Source organism: Oncorhynchus masou, chromosome 24, assembly GCF_036934945.1.
Source record: "Oncorhynchus masou masou isolate Uvic2021 chromosome 24, UVic_Omas_1.1, whole genome shotgun sequence".
Classification (NCBI taxonomy): Eukaryota; Metazoa; Chordata; class Actinopteri; order Salmoniformes; family Salmonidae; genus Oncorhynchus; species Oncorhynchus masou.
Genome location: NC_088235.1, coordinates 108,020,393 through 108,043,809, shown reverse-complemented (window position 1 = coordinate 108,043,809; position 23,417 = coordinate 108,020,393). Strand labels below are relative to the sequence as shown.

Below are 23,417 nucleotides of genomic sequence, written 5' to 3'. Positions count from 1 at the left end.
TGTATCCCTTACCCTGACCCTCAGACTGTATCCCCGACCCCTCAGACTGTATCCCCTACCACGACCCTCAGACTGTATTCCCTACCCCGACCCCTCAGACTGTATCCCCTACCACGACCCTCAGACTGTATCCCCGACCCCTCAGACTGTATCCCCTACCCCTCAGACTGTATCCCCTACCCCTCAGACTGTATCCCCTACCCCGACCCTCAGACTGTATCCCCTACCACGACCCTCAGACTGTATCCCCTACCACGACCCTCAGACTGTATCCCCTACCCCGACCCTCAGACTGTATCCCCGACCCCTCAGACTGTATCCCCTACCACGACCCTCAGACTGTATCCCCTACCCCGACCCTCAGACTGTATCCCCTACCCCGACCCTCAGACTGTATCCCCTACCACGACCCTCAGACTGTATCCCCTACCCCGACCCTCAGACTGTATCCCCTACCCCTCAGACTGTATCCCCGACCCCTCAGACTGTATCCCCTACCACGACCCTCAGACTGTATCCCCTACCCCGACCCTCAGACTGTATCCCCTACCACGACCCTCAGACTGTATCCCCTACCACGACCCTCAGACTGTATCCCCGACCCCTCAGACTATATCCCCTACCACGACCCTCAGACTGTATCCCCTACCACGACCCTCAGACTGTATCCCCTACCACGACCCACAGACTGTATCCCCGACCCCTCAGACTGTATCCCCTACCCCTCAGACTGTATCCCCTACCCCTCAGACTATATCCCCTACCACGACCCTCAGACTGTATCCCCTACCACGACCCTCAGACTGTATCCCCTACCACGACCCACAGACTGTATCCCCGACCCCTCAGACTGTATCCCCTACCACGACCCTCAGACTGTATCCCCTACCACGACCCTCAGACTGTATCCCCGACCCCTCAGACTGTATCCCCTACCCCTCAGACTGTATCCCCTACCCCTCAGACTGTATCCCCTACCACGACCCTCAGACTGTATCCCCTACCACGACCCTCAGACTGTATCCCCGACCCCTCAGACTGTATCCCCTACCACGACCCTCAGACTGTATCCCCGACCCCTCAGACTGTTTCCCCTACCACAACCCTCAGACTGTATCCCCGACCCCTCAGACTGTATCCCCTACCCCTCAGACTGTATCCCCTACCCCTCAGACTGTATCCCCTACCACGACCCTCAGAGTGTATCCCCTACCCCTCAGACTGTATCCCCTACCACGACCCTCAGACTGTATCCCCTACCCCTCAGACTGTATCCCCTACCCCTCAGACTGTATCCCCTACCACGACCCTCAGACTGTATCCCCTACCCCTCAGACTGTATCCCCTACCCCTCAGACTGTATCCCCTACCCCTCAGACTGTATCCCCTACCACGACCCTCAGACTATATCCCCTACCACGACCCTCAGACTGTATCCCCTACCACGACCCTCAGACTGTATCCCCTACCACGACCCTCAGACTGTATCCCCTACCACGACCCACAGACTGTATCCCCGACCCCTCAGACTGTATCCCCTACCACGACCCTCAGACTGTATCCCCTACCACGACCCTCAGACTGTATCCCCTACCCCTCAGACTGTATCCCCTACCCCTCAGACTGTATCCCCTACCCCTCAGACTGTATCCCCTACCACGACCCTCAGACTATATCCCCTACCCCTCAGACTGTATCCCCTACCACGACCCCTCAGACTGTATCCCCTACCCCTCAGACTGTATCCCCTACCACGACCCCCAGACTGTATCCCCGACCACGACCCTCAGACTGTATCCGCTACCCCTCAGACTGTATCCCCTACCCCTCAGACTGTATCCCCTACCCCTCAGACTGTATCCCCTACCACGACCCACAGACTGTATCCCCGACCCCTCAGACTGTATCCCCTACCACGACCCTCAGACTGTATCCCCTACCACGACCCTCAGACTGTATCCCCTACCCCTCAGACTGTATCCCCTACCACGACCCCCAGACTGTATCCCCGACCACGACCCTCAGACTGTATCCGCTACCCCTCAGACTGTATCCCCTACCCCTCAGACTGTATCCCCTACCACGACCCACAGACTGTATCCCCGACCCCTCAGACTGTATCCCCTACCACGACCCTCAGACTGTATCCCCTACCACGACCCTCAGACTGTATCCCCTACCCCTCAGACTGTATCCCCGACCCCTCAGACTGTATCCCCTACCACGACCCTCAGACTGTATCCGCTACCCCTCAGACTGTATCCCCTACCACGACCCTCAGACTATATCCCCTACCCCTCAGACTGTATCCCCTACCACGACCCTCAGACTGTATCCCCGACCCCTCAGACTGTATCCCCTACCCCTCAGACTGTATCCCCTACCACGACCCCCAGACTGTATCCCCGACCACGACCCTCAGACTGTATCCGCTACCCCTCAGACTGTATCCCCTACCCCTCAGACTGTATCCCCTACCCCTCAGACTGTATCCCCTACCACGACCCACAGACTGTATCCCCGACCCCTCAGACTGTATCCCCTACCACGACCCTCAGACTGTATCCCCTACCACGACCCTCAGACTGTATCCCCTACCCCTCAGACTGTATCCCCTACCACGACCCTCAGACTATATCCCCTACCCCTCAGACTATATCCCCTACCCCTCAGACTGTATCCCCTACCACGACCCTCAGACTATATCCCCTACCCCTCAGACTGTATCCACTACCCCGACCCTCAGACTGTATCCGCTACCCCTCAGACTGTATCCCCTACCACGACCCTCAGACTATATCCCCTACCCCTCAGACTGTATCCCCTACCACGACCCTCAGACTGTATCCCCGACCCCTCAGACTGTATCCCCTACCACGACCCTCAGACTGTATCCCCTACCCCGACCCTCAGACTGTATCCCTTACCCTGACCCTCAGACTGTATCCCCGACCCCTCAGACTGTATCCCCTACCACGACCCTCAGACTGTATTCCCTACCCCGACCCCTCAGACTGCATCCCCTACCACGACCCTCAGACTGTATCCCCGACCCCTCAGACTGTATCCCCTACCCCTCAGACTGTATCCCCTACCCCTCAGACTGTATCCCCTACCCCGACCCTCAGACTGTATCCCCTACCACGACCCTCAGACTGTATCCCCTACCACGACCCTCAGACTGTATCCCCTACCCCGACCCTCAGACTGTATCCCCGACCCCTCAGACTGTATCCCCTACCACGACCCTCAGACTGTATCCCCTACCCCGACCCTCAGACTGTATCCCCTACCCCGACCCTCAGACTGTATCCCCTACCACGACCCTCAGACTGTATCCCCTACCCCGACCCTCAGACTGTATCCCCTACCCCTCAGACTGTATCCCCTACCCCGACCCTCAGACTGTATCCCCTACCCCTCAGACTGTATCCCCTACCCCTCAGACTGTATCCCCTACCCCTCAGACTGTATCCCCTACCCCTCAGACTGTATCCCCTACCCCTCAGACTGTATCCCCTACCCCTCAGACTGTATCCCCTACCCCGACCCTCAGACTGTATCCCCTACCACGACCCTCAGACTGTATCCCCTACCACGACCCTCAGACTGTATCCCCGACCCCTCAGACTATATCCCCTACCACGACCCTCAGACTGTATCCCCTACCCCTCAGACTGTATCCACTACCCCTCAGACTGTATCACCGACCCCTCAGACTGTATCCACTACCCCGACCCTCAGACTGTATCCCCTACCACGACCCTCAGACTGTATCCCCTACCCCTCAGACTGTATCCCCTACCCCTCAGACTGTATCCCCTACCACGACCCTCAGACTGTATCCCCTACCACGACCCTCAGACTGTATCCCCTACCCCTCAGACTGTATCCCCTACCACGACCCTCAGACTATATCCCCTACCCCTCAGACTATATCCCCTACCCCTCAGACTGTATCCCCTACCACGACCCTCAGACTATATCCCCTACCCCTCAGACTGTATCCACTACCCCGACCCTCAGACTGTATCCGCTACCCCTCAGACTGTATCCCCTACCCACGACCCTCAGACTATATCCCCTACCCCTCAGACTGTATCCCCTACCACGACCCTCAGACTGTATCCCCGACCCCTCAGACTGTATCCCCTACCACGACCCTCAGACTGTATCCCCTACCCCGACCCTCAGACTGTATCCCTTACCCTGACCCTCAGACTGTATCCCCGACCCCTCAGACTGTATCCCCTACCACGACCCTCAGACTGTATTCCCTACCCCGACCCCTCAGACTGCATCCCCTACCACGACCCTCAGACTGTATCCCCGACCCCTCAGACTGTATCCCCTACCCCTCAGACTGTATCCCCTACCCCTCAGACTGTATCCCCTACCACGACCCTCAGACTGTATCCCCTACCACGACCCTCAGACTGTATCCCCTACCCCGACCCTCAGACTGTATCCCCGACCCCTCAGACTGTATCCCCTACCACGACCCTCAGACTGTATCCCCTACCCCGACCCTCAGACTGTATCCCCTACCCCGACCCTCAGACTGTATCCCCTACCACGACCCTCAGACTGTATCCCCTACCCCGACCCTCAGACTGTATCCCCTACCCCTCAGACTGTATCCCCTACCCCGACCCTCAGACTGTATCCCCTACCCCTCAGACTGTATCCCCTACCCCTCAGACTGTATCCCCTACCCCTCAGACTGTATCCCCTACCCCTCAGACTGTATCCCCTACCCCTCAGACTGTATCCCCTACCCCTCAGACTGTATCCCCTACCCCGACCCTCAGACTGTATCCCCTACCACGACCCTCAGACTGTATCCCCGACCCCTCAGACTATATCCCCTACCACGACCCTCAGACTGTATCCCCTACCCCGACCCTCAGACTGTATCACCGACCCCTCAGACTGTATCCACTACCCCGACCCTCAGACTGTATCCCCTACCACGACCCTCAGACTGTATCCCCTACCCCTCAGACTGTATCCCCTACCCCTCAGACTGTATCCCCTACCACGACCCTCAGACTGTATCCCCTACCCCTCAGACTGTATCCCCTACCCCTCAGACTGTATCCCCGACCCCTCAGACTGTATCCCCTACCACGACCCTCAGACTGTATCCCCTACCCCTCAGACTGTATCCCCTACCACGACCCTCAGACTGTATCCCCTACCCCTCAGACTATATCCCCTACCCCTCAGACTGTATCCCCGACCCCTCAGACTGTATCCCCTACCCCTCAGACTGTATCCCCGACCCCTCAGACTGTATCCCCTACCACGACCCTCAGACTGTATCCCCTACCCCTCAGACTGTATCCCCTACCCCTCAGACTGTATCCCCTACCCCTCAGACTGTATCCCCTACCCCTCAGACTATATCCCCTACCACGACCCTCAGACTGTATCCCCTACCCCTCAGACTGTATCCCCTACCCCTCAGACTGTATCCCCTACCCCTCAGACTGTATCCCCTTTCACGACCCTCAGACTGTATCCCCTACCACGACCCCTCAGACTGTATCCCCTACCACGACCCTCAGACTGTATCCCCTACCACGACCCTCAGACTGTATCCCCTACCACGACCCTCAGACTGTATCCCCTACCACGACCCTCAGACTGTATCCCCTACCACGACCCCTCAGACTGTATCCCCTACCACGACCCTCAGACTGTATCCCCTACCACGACCCTCAGACTGTATCCCCTACCACGACCCCTCAGACTGTATCCCCTACCACGACCCTCAGACTGTATCCCCTACCACGACCCTCAGACTGTATCCCCTACCACGACCCTCAGACTGTATCCCCTACCCCTCAGACTGTATCCCCTACCCCGACCCTCAGACTGTATCCCCTACCCCTCAGACTGTATCCCCTACCACGACCCTCAGACTGTATCCCCGACCCCTCAGACTGTATCCCCGACCCCTCAGACTGTATCCCCTACCCCTCAGACTATATCCCCTACCCCTCAGACTATATCCCCTACCCCTCAGACTGTATCCCCTACCACGACCCTCAGACTGTATCCCCGACCCCTCAGACTGTATCCCCTACCCCTCAGACTATATCCCCTACCCCTCAGACTATATCCCCTACCCCTCAGACTATATCCCCTACCCCTCAGACTATATCCCCGACCCCTCAGACTGTATCCCCGACCCCTCAGACTGTATCCCCTACCCCTCAGACTGTATCCCCTACCCCTCAGACTATATCCCCTACCCCTCAGACTGTATCCCCTACCACGACCTCTCAGAATCTCTTTCAACTACAACACCACACACAGGGATGGTCAGAAGATATAAACCCAGCAGTGGAAGTGATCAAATCTATTTATTATAATTTTGTTGAAGACACATATTCTCTAAAAGCTCAAATCAATTAACTGGTGTTTTTTCTGTAAGGACATAAATTATGTAATTTCCAACTGAACAAATGACAACAGAGAGATGAGAATTATGTTGTTTTCTGGCGTTGGGATATCAACATAAACCAACTGCAATCTCTCAATCCATTTCAGGGCAAATAAATAGGTGATTAGTAAACGGCGTGTATCTTCGGCTAGGTTGTCATGTGATTAGTAAACGGCGTGTATCTTCGGCTAGGTTGTCATGTGATTAGTAAACGGCGTGTATCTTCGGCTCGGGTGTCATGTGATTAGTAAACGGCGTGTATCTTCGGCTCGGTTGTCATGTGATTAGTAAACGGCGTGTATCTTCGGCTCGGTTGTCATGTGATTAGTAAACGGCGTGTATCTTCGGCTCGGTTGTCATGTGATTAGTAAACGGCGTGTATCTTCGGCTAGGGTGTCATGTGATTAGTAAACGGCGTGTATCTTCGGCTAGGGTGTCATGTGATTAGTAAACGGCGTGTATCTTCGGCTAGGGTGTCATGTGATTAGTAAACGGCGTGTATCTTCGGCTAGGGTGTCATGTGATTAGTAAACGGCGTGTATCTTCGGCTAGGGTGTCATGTGATTAGTAAACGGCGTGTATCTTCGGCTAGGGTGTCATGTGATTAGTAAACGGCGTGTATCTTCGGCTAGGGTGTCATGTGATTAGTAAACGGCGTGTATCTTCGGCTAGGGTGTCATGTGATTAGTAAACGGGCGTGTATCTTCGGCTAGGGTGTCATGTGATTAGTAAACGGCGTGTATCTTCGGCTAGGGTGTCATGTGATTAGTAAACGGCGTGTATCTTCGGCTAGGGTGTCATGTGATTAGTAAACGGGCGTGTATCTTCGGCTAGGGTGTCATGTGATTAGTAAACGGCGTGTATCTTCGGCTAGGGTGTCATGTGATTAGTAAACGGCGTGTATCTTCGGCTAGGGTGTCATGTGATTAGTAAACGGAGTGTATCTTCGGCTAGGGTGTCATGTGATTAGTAAACGGCGTGTATCTTCGGCTAGGGTGTCATGTGATTAGTAAACGGCGTGTATCTTCGGCTAGGGTGTCATGTGATTAGTAAACGGCGTGTATCTTCGGCTAGGGTGTCATGTGATTAGTAAACGGCGTGTATCTTCGGCTAGGGTGTCATGTGATTAGTAAACGGCGTGTATCATCGGCTAGGGTGTCATGTGATTAGTAAACGGCGTGTATCTTCGGCTAGGGTGTCATGTGATTAGTAAACGGCGTGTATCTTCGGCTAGGGTGTCATGTGATTAGTAAACGGCGTGTATCTTCGGCTAGGGTGTCATGTGATTAGTAAACGGCGTGTATCTTCGGCTAGGGTGTCATGTGATTAGTAAACGGCGTGTATCTTCGGCTAGGGTGTCATGTGATTAGTAAACGGCGTGTATCTTCGGCTAGGGTGTCATGTGATTAGTAAACGGCGTGTATCTTCGGCTAGGTTGTCATGTGATTAGTAAACGGCGTGTATCTTCGGCTAGGTTGTCATGTGATTAGTAAACGGTGTGTATCTTCGGCTAGGTTGTCATGTGATTAGTAAACGGTGTGTATCTTCGGCTAGGTTGTCATGTGATTAGTAAACGGTGTGTATCTTCGGCTAGGTTGTCATGTGATTAGTAAACGGTGTGTATCTTCGGCTAGGTTGTCATGTGATTAGTAAACGGTGTGTATCTTCGGCTAGGTTGTCATGTGATTAGTAAACGGTGTGTATCTTAACGGCAGGTTTTTAACTCCGAATCCGCATCTCTGCTGTTTGCTTCCATGAAGAACCTGTTGTGTGTTATTCCTATTCCCTGGTTGGGTCTTAAATCTCCCTCTACACCCAGTCAACTCGCACCTTGTAGCTGGCTCACTGGAAGATTTCATTACACCTTTACTTTCCCGGGGTTAAAGGTTAAGTACTGGGAAGGAAATGCCCTCCGGCGTCCCGCTCAGTGACCACTAAGGGGAGCGCTAACGCCCCTAAAAGGGAACCCAATTCTCAGCCGCCAAATAAAATCAAGGAAACCGCCTTTTCTCATCAGCGACCTCTCTCACATGTCCGAAGGCGGTTTCTCCCTAAATGTGAGAGAATTACCAAAGGAAAGAAGAGGGGGCGGAGGATGAGGGTCGAGGGGAAGGAAGAAAAGATTGTAAAATCGAAGCTTTGTACCTCTTTAAAAAGGTTTTGGCCTGAAGGTAGCACGGCCCTTTTTGGCCTGGGCTTTGGTCGTAGCACTACAAAGCCCTGGCCATGTAAAACTGTCCTAGTCATTAAGCCACTTCCTTGTGTAAGCATAGGTGACAATTTTATAGTCCCAGTACTTCAACAATCACAGGGACCCAAATGGTTTTAATTACTTTTGTTTTATATCCGGGGAACAAACACAACAAACACTTTAAATGAAGGTAGCTGGCTAGAAATATCGTCGCAGGGACCTTGTTGATCGTCTAAATTTGTATCTATCTGTTGAATATGATTACAACATAGATTAAAACATATTATTCAATATGATCACAACTTGGATTGTTTATCTAAGAATTATCAACTACTTCCCAGTTGTGTATCTTGATAAAACAACCGAATAAACTTGAGGCCGGGTCTTTACTCTCTGTCATTGATGTGAAAAATCACATTTGTACATATTTCACATGTATAAACCATGAGATATCCAAAATATGCATCTTTGTTATTATGTTGTAAAATATTTTCACTAATCTTTTTCCCCACACAGTGGGTCTATTTAAGAGACAAACATAAATAAAACAGGCCACAAAAACAAAGAACTGTGAAGTCTTTAAAAACACACACACACACACACACACACACACACACACACACACACACACACACACACACACACACAAAGAGAAGAATAAAAACTTTCTATACATTTCTTATGATGAATGAAGCAAGCCATGCAAACTACTCAGAATGCATAATGAATTGTATACATCATATGTCAAATGAATTAGCATGTAGGACTCAGAAAGAGAGGCATGGGAGTCTCTGCTAATTGGCAGCGAGGCTTCATGCATAATTATGGGCCGAGCGGCTTCCTTTGCCGTGCTTCTGTGCCAGTAGCTGAATAACGAGAAGAGAGAAACAAAGGACATGGTGGTGGTGGCTGTCCGGGGGAGTTGAGGGGTGGAGGGGGCGGGGGTGTACAGCTCATCTCGACAGCAGCTCATCAAGAACAAGATAAACCCTGCGACTGTCGTCAATACCCCCCCCCCAAAAAAATATATTTTATTATTGTGGAAATTCCCATTTACTCCTGTGGTTAATTCAACTATACTGTTTTACTAATTACATGTTTCTTGTTAAAAGGACGTTGTTTGTTTTTACATAAAATGTGGTTTAATTTAAAAGGTCTTATTAAAATAAATGAAACATATTTTAGTGTAGTTTTTACTTAGATATCTTTCTGTGCAATAATAAAACATGACTTCATATTTTAGATAAATCTGTGCTCAACAATATCTCGAGGGGGAGTTGAACCTACCATCTTCAATCTACTACTAAAACGATACTTCATATTTGTCATTTTGATAGGCTGTACTTCAATTGTTTGTCCTGTAAAATATAAATATATGAATAATATTATAGGGACCAAATGAATAGGGAATTCAGTGGTTTAGTGTTCTGTAACTGACATGACTAACTTCAAGAGGCTGACACTCGGATGCATATTGCTTCCAAAGAAACAGTATCACCGTTTACATTTGAGTTTCTTTCACTTCAAAAACCTCACTGTCTCCCCAATCAATTAAGAAATGTAATCTGCATATTATAACGAGTGAAGTGAGGATATTACAATTTTAAATTGTATTTATTTATGAATAACTAACGATAATATACATGTCTTTCCTCATAAGTTGGATAATTGCGACAAAATTAATTTGAAAAAAAAATATATATATAGAAATACTGAACTGGATTTGCGTAACTGGTTGATCAAATCGGCCAGTAGGTGGAGAATAAGCTGGTTGAAAGGTCCTGTTTGTACGTGGTACGTGTCATACCTGAGCAGACAGATACAGACACGGCAGCCGGACGTGAGTCTGCAGAAGCCAAACCTCTGCTTGCTCTCGATGTCCGTCAGCACAAAGGTGAAGTTCTGGCCCACCGGACTCTGGGAAACCCTGGGAACAGTCACCGCAGGCAGGCAGGCAGGCAGGCAGGCAGGCACGGGACAGAGACAACACACCATTAACACAACCAATTACCACGACACATGTACTACAGTATTGCCACACAGTCACCTACGGAACAGAAATACCAAACCATTAATTGGGAACAACAAATGGGACATTCATCAAGTGTTTCAGAGAATCATGAAAATGAGTTGTGAACATGTAATGGTTTGAGTTTTCAGCTAACCAGAATATTGTATTACCACATTATAAACAGCAGAGGAGAGACCACAACAAACTTAAAATCACATATTATTTTGAAGATATTTATACAGTAGAACCAAACACTACTGACTTGGTGATAGCGATACACAGAGAGCGTTGTTCAACATAACATTCTTTCCAATATGTTTAATCCTTTAGACCTACAGTACGAGACCAATGAGTCAATAATTGAGTCAGTGAGACGACTAAATCTGTTTTGTTTCTTATTAAAATAAGGACATTTTTTTGTCTAAAGTGGCTAACTACTCACCTAGCACTAAGTGTCTCAACCTAACGCGGACTAGAAGGCCAAGATCACTAGGAAACCTTTCGATATGTCCCTGACTGTTGAGTGTGTGAGAGTTGGGTGTGTTTTCTCTCATGCAGTTTCATCACTAGATGGCAGCAGTTAAGCTTGTGTGTCCTCCACTCTAAAAAATAAAAACAGCACTTTTCACATGTCCTTCTCCAGGAAGAAAAATAAGAGCAGAATCCTCTACAGATGACGACTTTCCAAATCAAGATACAATTATTCATCAGACTGGTATATAGTTATTCAGACTGGTACCAAGTCTAGATCTATAGTTATTCAGACTGGTACCAAGTCTAGATCTATAGTTATTCAGACTGGTACCAAGTCTAGATCTATAGTTATTCAGACTGGTACCAAGTCTAGATCTATAGTTATTCAGACTGGTACCAAGTCTAGATCTATAGTTATTCAGACTGGTACCAAGTCTAGATCTATAGTTATTCAGACTGGTACCAAGTCTAGATCTATAGTTATTCAGACTGGTACCAAGTCTAGATCTATAGTTATTCAGACTGGTACCAAGTCTAGATCTACAGTTATTCAGACTGGTACCAAGTCTAGATCTATAGTTATTCAGACTGGTACCAAGTCTAGATCTATAGTTATTCAGACTGGTACCAAGTCTAGATCTATAGTTATTCAGACTGGTACCAATTCTAGATCTATAGTTATTCAGACTGGTACCAAGTCTAGATCTATAGTTATTCAGACTGGTACCAAGTCTAGATCTATAGTTATTCAGACTGGTACCAATTCTAGATCTGTAGTTATTCAGACTGGTACCAATTCTAGACCTGTAGTTATTCAGACTGGTACCAAGTCTAGACCTATAGTTATTCAGACTGGTACCAAGTCTAGATCTATAGTTATTCAGACTGGTACCAAGTCTAGATCTATAGTTATTCAGACTGGTACCAAGTCTAGATCTATAGTTATTCAGACTGGTACCAAGTCTAGATCTATAGTTATTCAGACTGGTACCAAGTCTAGATCTATAGTTATTCAGACTGGTACCAAGTCTAGATCTATAGTTATTCAGACTGGTACCAAGTCTAGACCTATAGTTATTCAGACTGGTACCAAGTCTAGACCTATAGTTATTCAGACTGGTACCAAGTCTAGATCTATAGTTATTCAGACTGGTACCAAGTCTAGATCTATAGTTATTCAGACTGGTACCAAGTCTAGATCTATAGTTATTCAGACTGGTACCAAGTCTAGATCTATAGTTATTCAGACTGGTACCAAGTCTAGATCTATAGTTATTCAGACTGGTACCAAGTCTAGATCTATAGTTATTCAGACTGGTACCAAGTCTAGATCTATAGTTATTCAGACTGGTACCAAGTCTAGATCTATAGTTATTCAGACTGGTACCAAGTCTAGATCTATAGTTATTCAGACTGGTACCAAGTCTAGATCTATAGTTATTCAGACTGGTACCAAGTCTAGATCTATAGTTATTCAGACTGGTACCAAGTCTAGATCTATAGTTATTCAGACTGGTACCAAGTCTAGATCTATAGTTATTCAGACTGGTACCAAGTCTAGATCTACAGTTATTCAGACTGGTACCAAGTCTAGATCTACAGTTATTCAGACTGGTACCAAGTCTAGATCTACAGTTATTCAGACTGGTACCAAGTCTAGATCTATAGTTATTCAGACTGGTACCAAGTCTAGATCTACAGTTATTCAGACTGGTACCAAGTCTAGATCTACAGTTATTCAGACTGGTACCAAGTCTAGATCTATAGTTATTCAGACTGGTACCAAGTCTAGATCTATAGTTATTCAGACTGGTACCAAGTCTAGATCTACAGTTATTCAGACTGGTACCAAGTCTAGATCTATAGTTATTCAGACTGGTACCAAGTCTAGATCTATAGTTATTCAGACTGGTACCAAGTCTAGATCTATAGTTATTCAGACTGGTACCAAGTCTAGATCTATAGTTATTCAGACTGGTACCAAGTCTAGATCTATAGTTATTCAGACTGGTACCAAGTCTAGATCTATAGTTATTCAGACTGGTACCAAGTCTAGATCTATAGTTCAGACTGGTACCAAGTCTAGATCTATAGTTATTCAGACTGGTACCAAGTCTAGATCTATAGTTATTCAGACTGGTACCAAGTCTAGACCTATAGTTATTCAGACTGGTACCAAGTCTAGATCTATAGTTATTCAGACTGGTACCAAGTCTAGATCTATAGTTATTCAGACTGGTACCAAGTCTAGATCTATAGTTATTCAGACTGGTACCAAGTCTAGATCTATAGTTATTCAGACTGGTACCAATTCTAGATCTATAGTTATTCAGACTGGTACCAAGTCTAGATCTATAGTTATTCAGACTGGTACCAAGTCTAGATCTATAGTTATTCAGACTGGTACCAATTCTAGATCTATAGTTATTCAGACTGGTACCAAGTCTAGATCTATAGTTATTCAGACTGGTACCAATTCTAGATCTATAGTTATTCAGACTGGTACCAATTCTAGATCTATAGTTATTCAGACTGGTACCAAGTCTAGATCTATAGTTATTCAGACTGGTACCAAGTCTAGATCTATAGTTATTCAGACTGGTACACAGAGAACAGCAGATAGGGGGTTAACAGCAGATACGGGGTTAACAGCAGATAGGGGGTTAACAGCAGATACGGGGTTAACAGCAGATAGAGGGTTAACAGCAGATACGGGGTTAACAGCAGATACGGGGTTAACAGCAGATAGGGGGTTAACAGCAGATAGAGGGTTAACAGCAGATACGGGGTTAACAGCAGATACGGGGTTAACAGCAGATAGGGGGTTAACAGCAGATACGGGGTTAACAGCAGATAGGGGGGTAACAGCAGATAGGGGGGTAACAGCAGATACGGGGTTAACAGCAGATACGGGGTTAACAGCAGATACGGGGTTAACAGCAGATAGGGGGTTAACAGCAGATAGGGGGTTAACAGCAGATAGGGGGTTAACAGCAGATAGGGGGTTAACAGCAGATAGGGGGTTAACAGCAGATAGGGGGTTAACAGCAGATACGGGGTTAACAGCAGATACGGGGTTAACAGCAGATACGGGGTTAACAGCAGATAGGGGGTTAACAGCAGATAGGGGGTTAACAGCAGATACGGGGTTAACAGCAGATACGGGGTTAACAGCAGATAGGGGGTTAACAGCAGATAGGGGGTTAACAGCAGATAGGGGGTTAACAGCAGATAGGGGGTTAACAGCAGATAGGGGGTTAACAGCAGATAGGGGGTTAACAGCAGATAGGGGGTTAACAGCAGATAGGGGGTTAACAGCAGATACGGGGTTAACAGCAGATACTGGGGTTAACAGCAGATACGGGGTTAACAGCAGATACGGGGTTAACAGCAGATACGGGGTTAACAGCAGATACGGGGTTAACAGCAGATACGGGGTTAACAGCAGATAGGGGGTTAACAGCAGATAGGGGGTTAACAGCAGATAGGGGGTTAACAGCAGATAGGGGGTTAACAGCAGATACGGGGTTAACAGCAGATACGGGGTTAACAGCAGATAGGGGGTTAACAGCAGAAAGGGGGTTAACAGCAGATAGGGGGTTAACAGCAGATACGGGGTTAACAGCAGATACGGGGTTAACAGCAGATACGGGGTTAACAGCAGACTCCCCTGTATCTGAGCTCCATTATGTGGCACATACACAGCTCTCCAGTTTCTAATAAATATGATTGTGTGTGTGTGTGTGTGTGTGTGTGTGTGTGTGTGTGTGTGTGTGTGTGTGTGTGTGTGTGTGTGTGTGTGTGTGTGTGTGTGTGTGTGTGTGTGTGTGTACAGGACTAACAAGGGAACAGGGGACAGAATCCTACCTCTCCACATCGAAGGGGAAGCAGAACTTGGGCACCGTCTGGAGAACCTCCTGAGGACACAACCATTAGAAAACATTTAGTTAACATTAACACAACGCAAACACTAATACAATGCAAACAACACTAAAACATCACCCAACGCAAACCCAACACTAATACAACGTTAACCCTAAAACACCAACTCGCACACAATAACTTTCAATGATAAGCCATTATAAATGTTTATAAACACTAAATGATTATACATGTTTAAAAACTAGGAAAAATGTTATGTATTAATAGTGTGAACAACAGCAAACTATTTATTTTTAGCTTATACATTATTAATAATGAATGTATTTTCATTCATACACGACCCTGTAAATTTAGCCTAATCAAACATAACAGACTTAATCAATCAAATGACTTGTTGAAGAAGGATTCAATTAAAAGTCTTACAGTGAAAAAAATCCTCTCATTAAATAATTAAAATCAGGCTAAATAACCCGACATACAACAGACATGACTTAATGTTCAGAGATGATGAGTGTTGCAGTTGAGAGAATCAGGGCTAAAACGGTTTCTATTCTATAGATCCAGACCCACAGATTAAATCATTAGCTATGAAAACCTACATCAATTATCAGGGGTGATGATGGGGGAGGGGGGGAAGGAAGGAGGGAGGGAGACTTAGTTGGAGGCAGATTGCTGTGACAATGAGCTAAGCAGCTCTGGGGGTACAGAACGGGCAGGGTGGAGGGGGGGGGGTACAGAACTGGCAGGGTGGAGGGGGGGTACAGAACTGGCAGGGTGGAGGGGGGTACAGAACTGGCAGGGTGGAGGGGGTGTACAGAACTGGCAGGGTGGAGGGGGGTACAGACCTGGCAGGGTGGAGGGGGTGTACAGAACGGGCAAGGTGGAGGGGGGGGTACAGACCGGGCCGGGTGGAGGGGGTGTACAGAACGGGCAAGGTGGAGGGGGTACAGACCGGGCAGGGTGGGGGGGGGGGTACAGACCGGGCCGGGTGGAGGGGGTGTACAGAACTGGCAGGGTGGAGGGGTGTACAGAACGGGCAAGGTGGAGGGGGGGGTGTACAGAACGGGCAAGGTGGAGGGGGGGGGGGGGGTACAGACCGGGCAGGGTGGAGGGGGTGTACAGAACGGGCAGGGTGGAGGGGGGTGTACAGAACGGGCAGGGTGGAGGGGGTGTACAGAACGGGCAAGGTGGAGGGGGGGGGGGTACAGACCGGGCAGGGTGGAATGGGTGTAGAGCCTTAAGGGCTTTACCTCCCAACACCTCCCCTGGGGAGGACCTGCCCTTCAGCCCCCCACCAGGGGATATGAATTTAGACAAGGAGCAGAGCACCATATGGAACATCTGTCTGTCTGAGGGGTGAGTCTGCCTGTCTGTCTGTCTGAGGGGTGAGTGTCTGTCTGCTTGTCTGAGGGGTGAGACTGTCTGTCTGCATGTCTGTCTGCCTGTCTGAGGGGTGAGTCTGCCTGTCTGTCTGTCTGAGGGGTGAGTCTGTCTGTTTTATCTGTTTGAGGGGTGAGTGTCTGTCTGTCTGCCTGTCTGAGGGGTGAGTCTGTCTGACTGCCTGTCTGTCTGTCTGTCTGAGGGGTGAGGCTGGCTGGCTGCCTGTCTGAGGGGTGAGTCTGTCTGTCTGACTGCCTGTCTGAGGGGTGAGTCTGCCTGCCTGACTGTTTTTTATCTGTCTAAGGGTGGTGAGTATCTGTCTGTCTGAGGGGTGAGTCTGTCTGCTGGTCTGAGGGGTGAGTCTGTCTGCTGGTCTGAGGGGTGAGTCTGCCTATCTGCCTGTCTGAGGGGTGAGTCTGTCTGCTGGTCTGAGGGGTGAGTCTGTCTGCTGGTCTGAGGGGTGAGTCTGCCTATCTGCCTGTCTGAGGGGTGAGTGTCTGCCTGTCTGAGGGGTGAGTCTGCCTGTCTGTTTTATCTCTCTAAGGGTTGAGTCTGTCTGAGGGGTGAGTCTGCCTGTCTGAATTATCTGTCTGAGGGGTGAGTCTGCCTGTCTGAGGGGTGAGTCTGCCTGTCTGAGGGGTGAGTCTGCCTGTCTGAGGGGTGAGTCTGCCTGTCTGAGGGGTGAGTCTGCCTGTCTGCCTGTCTGAGGGGTGAGTCTGCCTGTCTGAGGGGTGAGTCTGCCTGTCTGAGGGGTGAGTCTGCCTGTCTGAGGGGTGAGTCTGCCTGTCTGAGGGGTGAGTCTGCCTGTCTGAGGGGTGAGTCTGCCTGTCTGAGGGGTGAGTCTGCCTGTCTGAGGGGTGAGTCTGCCTGTCTGAGGGGTGAGTCTGTCTGTCTGAGGGGTGAGTCTGCCTGTCTGAGGGGTGAGTCTGCCTGTCTGAGGGGTGAGTCTGCCTGTCTGAGGGGTGAGTCTGCCTGTCTGAGGGGTGAATCTACCTGTCTGTTTTATCTGTCTGAGGGGTGAGTCTGCCTGTCTGAGGGGTGAGTCTGCCTGTCTGAGGGGTGAGTCTGTCTGTCTGAGGGGTGAGTCTGCCTGTCTGAGGGGTGAGTCTGCCTGTCTGAGGGGTGAGTCTGCCTGTCTGAGGGGTGAGTCTGCCTGTCTGAGGGGTGAGTCTGTCTGTCTGAGGGGTGAGTCTGCCTGTCTGAGGGGTGAGTCTGCCTGTCTGAGGGTTGAGTCTGTCTGTCTGAGGGGTGAGTCTGCCTGTCTGAGGGGTGAGTCTGCCTGTCTGAGGGGTGAGTCTGTCTGTCTGAGGGGTGAGTCTGCCTGTCTGAGGGGTGAGTCTGCCTGTCTGAGGGTTGAGTCTGTCTGTCTGAGGGGTGAGTCTGTCTGTCTGAGGGGTGAGTCTGTCTGTCTGAGGGGTGAGTCTGCCTGTCTGAGGGGTGAGTCTGTCTGTCTGAGGGGTGAGTCTGCCTGTCTGAGGGGTGAGTCTGCCTGTCTGAGGGTTGAGTCTGTCTGTCTGAGGGGTGAGTCTGCCTGTCTGAGGGGTGAGTCTGCCTGTCTGTTTTATCTGTCTGAGGGGTGAGTCTGTCTGTCTGTCCGAGGGTTGAGAGCCCGTCTGTCTGTCTGTCTGTCTGTCTGTCTGTCTGTCTGTCTGTCTGAGGGTTGAGAGCCCGTCTGTCTGTCTGTCTGTCTGAGGGTTGAGAGCCTGTCTGTCTCTCTGTCTCTTCTATTATTAAGCACCTTGTAGAGTCTATCTTAAATATGGCACTCACATTCACCAAATAAAAACATATGGGTTGCCAGATTCCCGGAACTGTCATTGTCCAGCCCATTTGGGTTGCCAGATTCCCGGAACTGTCATTGTCCAGCCCATTTGGGTTGCCAGATTCCCGGAACTGTCATTGTCCAGCCCATTTGGGTTGCCAGATTCCCGGAACTGTCATTGTCCAGCCCATTTGGGTTGCCAGATTCCCGGAACTGTCATTGTCCAGCCCATTTGGGTTGCCAGATTCCCGGAACTGTCATTGTCCAGCCCATTTGGGTTGCCAGATTCCCGGAACTGTCATTGTCCAGCCCATTTGGGTTGACAGGAAGCATGTGAGTTTGAATGACAGTCCTGACCCAAGGACACCAGACAAGATCCCGATACAATAAAACGAAGCAGTAAGCACTGTGTGTGTGTGAGTACACGTTTTGCCGGTCCTCATTTGGAAAAACACTATTTTAGGGTTAGGGGTTTGGGTGAGGTTTACGGGGTGAGGTTAGGGTAAGTGTTAAGTTTACGGAAAATAGGATTATAGTAAGACAAAGCTCTGTCTGTCTGTCTGTCTGTCTGTCTGTCTGTCTGTCTGTCTGTCTGTCTGTCTGTCTGTGGGGAGAGTGTCTGTCTGCCTGACTGTCTGAGGGGTCAGTCTGCCTGTCTGCCTGTTTTTTATCTGTCTAAGGGTGGTGAGTCTCTGTCTGTCTGAGGGATGTGGTGAGTCTCTGTCCGTCCGTCCGTCCGTCCGTCCGTCCGTCCGTGTGTGTGTGTGTAAACAAATAGATTGATCTATTTCACTCAAGATCACACAAACTCAGCAGGAGCAAATGACCAGAACATTCCAACACAAACCCTCTTTCCATCCAGAAGGGATTTCTCTCGCCCTTCCTTCTCCAACGAGCATCTCTGTCTGTCTCCATCTGTTTGTGTCTGTCTGTCTGTCTGTCTGTCTCCATCCTCTCCTCTCCTCTCCTCCACACCCTCTCCTCTCCTCCACACCCTCTCCTCTCCTCCACACCCTCTCCTCTCCTCCACACCCTCTCCTCCACCCCCTCTCCTCCACCCCCTCTCCTCCACACCCTCTCCTCCACACCCTCTCCATCCTCTCCTCTCCTCCACACCCTCTCCTCTCTCCATCCTCTCCTCTCTCCATCCACTACAGCATCTACATCTTCTCCTCCCCTCTGCAGCCTCTCCTCCCCTCTGCAGCCTCTGCCTCCTCCCCTCTGCAGCCTCTACCTCCTCCCCTCTGCAGCCTCTACCTCCTCCCCTCTGCAGCCTCTACCTCCTCCCCTCTGCAGCCTCTACCTCCTCCCCTCTGCAGCCTCTACCTCCTCCCCTCTGCAGCCTCTACCTCCTCCCCTCTGCAGCCTCTACCTCCTCCCCTCTGCAGCCTCTACCTCCTCTCCTCTGCAGCCTCTCCTCCCCTCTGCAGCCTCTACCTTCTCTCCTCTACCTCCTCTCCTCTCCATCGTCTCCTCTACAGAATCTCCCCTCTACATCCTCTTCTCTCCTCTCCATCCTATCCACATCATCCTCTCCAGCCTCCTCTCCATCCTATTCACATCATCCTCCACAGCCTCTGCCCTCTACAGCCTCTGCCCTCCACAGCCTCTGCCCTCCACAGCCTCTGCCCTCCACAGCCTCTGCCCTCCACAGCCTCTGCCCTCCACAGCCTCCGCCCTCCACAGCCTCCGCCCTCCACAGCCTCCGCCCTCCACAGCCTCCGCCCTCCACAGCCTCCGCCCTCCACAGCCTCCGCCCTCCACAGCCTCCGCCCTCCACAGCCTCCGCCCTCCACAGCCTCCGCCCTCCACAGCCTCTGCCCTCCACAGCCTCTGCCCTCCACAGCCTCTGCCCTCTACAGCCTCTGCCCTCTACAGCCTCTGCCCTCTACAGCCTCTGCCCTCTACAGCCTCTGCCCTCTACATCATCTCCTCTCCATTATCTCCTCCCCTCTACATCCACTCCTCTACAGAATCTCCATTCTCTCCTCCCCTCTACATCCCCTCCTCTACATTTTCTCCATCCCCTCCTCTACATCCCCTCTATATCCTCTCCTCTACATCCCCTCTATATCCTCTCCTATACATCCCCTCAATATTCTCCCCTCTCCTTCCTCTCCTCTCCTTCCACTCCTCTCCTTCCACTCCTCTCCATCTACTCTCCTCCACATCCACTCCTCCCCATCCACTCCTCCCCATCCACTCCTCTCCATCCACTCCTCCACATCCACTCCTCCACATCCACTCCTCCACATCCACTCCTCCACATCCACTCCTCCACATCCACTCCTCCACATCCACTCCTCCACATCCACTCCTCCACATCCACTCCTCCACATCCACTCCTCCACATCCACTCCTCTCCATCCACTCCTCCACATCCACTCCTCTCCATCCACTCCTCTCCATCCACTCCTCTCCATCCACTCCTCCACATCCACTCCTCTCCTCTCCATCCACTCCTCTCCATCCTATCCACATCATCCTCCTCTACATCCTATCCATCCTCTCCTCTACAGAATCTCCCCTCTCCATCCTCCTCTCCATCCCCTCCTCTCCATCCTCTTCTCTCCTCTCCATCCTATCCACATCATCCTCCTCAGCCAGATACAGAGAGAGAGGAGAGGAGAGAGACAGAGACAGAGTAGGGGGGAGGGGAGGAGAGAGCGAGAGAGAGACAGATAGAGGAGAGGAGGCAGAGAGAGGAGACAGAGAGAGCAGGAGAGGAGAGGAGAGGAGGAGGGAGAGAGAGAGAGAGAGAGAGAGAGAGAGAGAGAGAGAGAGAGAGAGAGAGAGAAAGAGAGAGTGAAGGAGAGTTGAGAAACAGAATGGAGGAAAAAGATAATTAGATAGAGGAAAGGAATCGGTAAAAAAAAGAGAGCCGTCAAGGGAGGGAGGAATGGAAAGGGGGAGAGAGAGATTAACTGAGCCACCTCTCCCCCTCCCTTCAAACTACCTCCCTCTGCCCTGCTCCACTGGGGATTTTAGTATTTAAGCCCAGTTTTATATCCCCCCAGCCAGCCAGCCGACCAACCAACCAGCCAGCCGACCAACCAACCAGCCAGCCGACCAACCAACCAGCCAGCCGACCAACCAACCAGCCAGCCGACCAACCAACCAGCCAGCCGACCAACCAACCAACCAGCCAGCCAGAAAGTGAGTGAGAAAATGACACAGAGAGAGACAGAGACAGAGAGAGAAACAGAGACAGAGAGAGAAACAGAGACAGAGAGAGAGAGACAGAGAGAGAGAGAGCTGTCGAGGGAGGGAGGAATGGAAAGAGGAAGAGAGACATTAACTGAGCTCTCCACTCTCTCCCTCCTCTACTCTGGGGGGTTTTAGTCTTAAAGCCATGCCTTATATTCCCCCAGCCAGCCAGCTAACCAGTTAACACTTTCTCAGTCAGCCAGCTAAACGGTAGGCCAGCTAACGCTTTCTCAGTCAGCCAGCTAAACGGTAGGCCAGCTAACGCTTTCTCAGTCAGCCAGCTAAACGGTAGGCCAGCTAACGCTTTCTCAGTCAGCCAGCCAGCCAGCCAACGAATCAACCGGTAGGCAAGCCAAGGCTCTCGGACTGGTCGAAAAACCCCTTAACCCTTCTGAGTCTAACGCGACTGACTGGCTCTGCTCCGGTCTATCCTGGTCTATCAATGGTCTGGTTTAGAGCTCCGAGCAATCAACACACCTGTCCCACTCTCTCACCAACATCCAACCCCCCACCTGTCCCACCAACATCCAACCCCCACCTGTCCCACCAACATCCAACCCTCAACCTGTCCCACCAACATCCAACCCTCTACCTGTCCCACCAACAACCAATCCTTCACCATCTGACCTGTCCCACTCTCTCTCTCACCAACATCCCCTGACATACGTCTGCACTCGCTCATCTTTCTAAATCCCCATCTTCCCCTCACCCCCTCTCCACTCCAACTCCCCAAGCTCCCCTCACCCCCTCTCCACTCCAACTCCCCAAGCTCCCCTCACCCCACCTCCACTCCAACTCCCCAAGCTCCCCTCACCCCACCTCCACTCCAACTCCCCAAGCTCCCCTCACCCCACCTCCACTCCAACTCCCCAAGCTCCCCTCACCCCCTTTCCACTCCAACTCCCCAAGCTCCCCTCACCCCCTCCACTCCAACTCCCCAAGCTCCCTTCACCCCCTCCACTCCAACTCCCCAAGCTCCCCTCACCCCCTTTCCACTCCAACTCCCCAAGCTCCCCTCACCCCCCCTCCACTCCAACTCCCCAAGCTCCCCTCACCCCCCACTCCCCTCCATCTCCCCAAGCTCCCTTCACCCCCCTCCACTCCAACTCCCCAAGCTCCCCTCACCCCCTCTAAACTCCCCAAGCTCCCCTCACCCCCTCTCCACTCCAACTCCCCAACCTCCCCTCCACTCAAACTCCCCAACCTCCCCTCACCCCCCCCTCCACTCCAACTCCCCAAGCTCCCCTCACCCCCTCCAACTCCCCAAGCTCTGCTCACCCCCTCTCCACTCCAACTCCACAACCTCCCCTCCACTCAAACTCCCCAACCTCCCCTCCACTCCAACTCCCCAACCTCCCCTCACCCCCCCTCCACTCCAACTCCCCAACCTCCCCTCACCCCCCTTCCACCTCCCCAACCTCCCCTCATCCCACTCTCTCTCTCTCACCAACATCCAACCCTCCACCTGTCCCACCAACAACCAACCCTTCACCATCTGACCTGCCCCACTCTCTCACACTAACATCCAACCCTCACCTGTCCCACCAACAACCAACCCTCCACCTGTCCCACCAACATCCAACCCTTACCTGTCCCACCAACATCCAACCCTTCACCTGTCCCACCAACAACCAACCCTTCACCATCTGACCTGTCCCACTCTCTCTCTCACCAACATCCCCTGACATACGTCTGCACTCGCTCATCTTTCTAAATCCCCATCTTCCCCTCACCCCCTCTCCACTCCAACTCCCCAAGCTCCCCTCACCCCACCTCCACTCCAACTCCCCAAGCTCCCCTCACCCCCCTCCACTCCAACTCCCCAAGCTCCCCTCACCCCCTCCACTCCAACTCCCCAAGCTCCCCTCACCCCCTCCACTCCAACTCCCCAAGCTCCCCTCACCCCCTCCACTCCAACTCCCCAACCTCCCCCTCCCCTCACCCCCCTCCACTCCAACTCCCCAACCCCCCTCCACTCCAACTCCCCAACCTCCCCTCACCCCCCTCCACTCCAACTCCCCAAGCTCCTCTCACCCCCCTCCCCCTTTCCCCAATTAGG

General features: G+C 51.1%; 1 protein-coding gene across 2 annotated transcripts in view; it reads right to left on the bottom strand.

The window, feature by feature from the left end:
- LOC135513222 (DENN domain-containing protein 1B-like) overlaps positions 1-23,417 on the bottom strand; it is a 272,795-nt gene that overhangs the window by 174,911 nt on the left and 74,467 nt on the right. For both annotated transcript variants that reach the window (XM_064936030.1, XM_064936029.1), the window contains exons 4-5: positions 14,995-15,044; positions 10,450-10,569 (exon numbers count right to left, since the gene is read on the bottom strand). In XM_064936030.1, the coding sequence (XP_064792102.1) occupies positions 10,450-10,569; positions 14,995-15,044 (170 nt within the window). The remainder of the gene's footprint in view (positions 1-10,449; positions 10,570-14,994; positions 15,045-23,417) is intronic.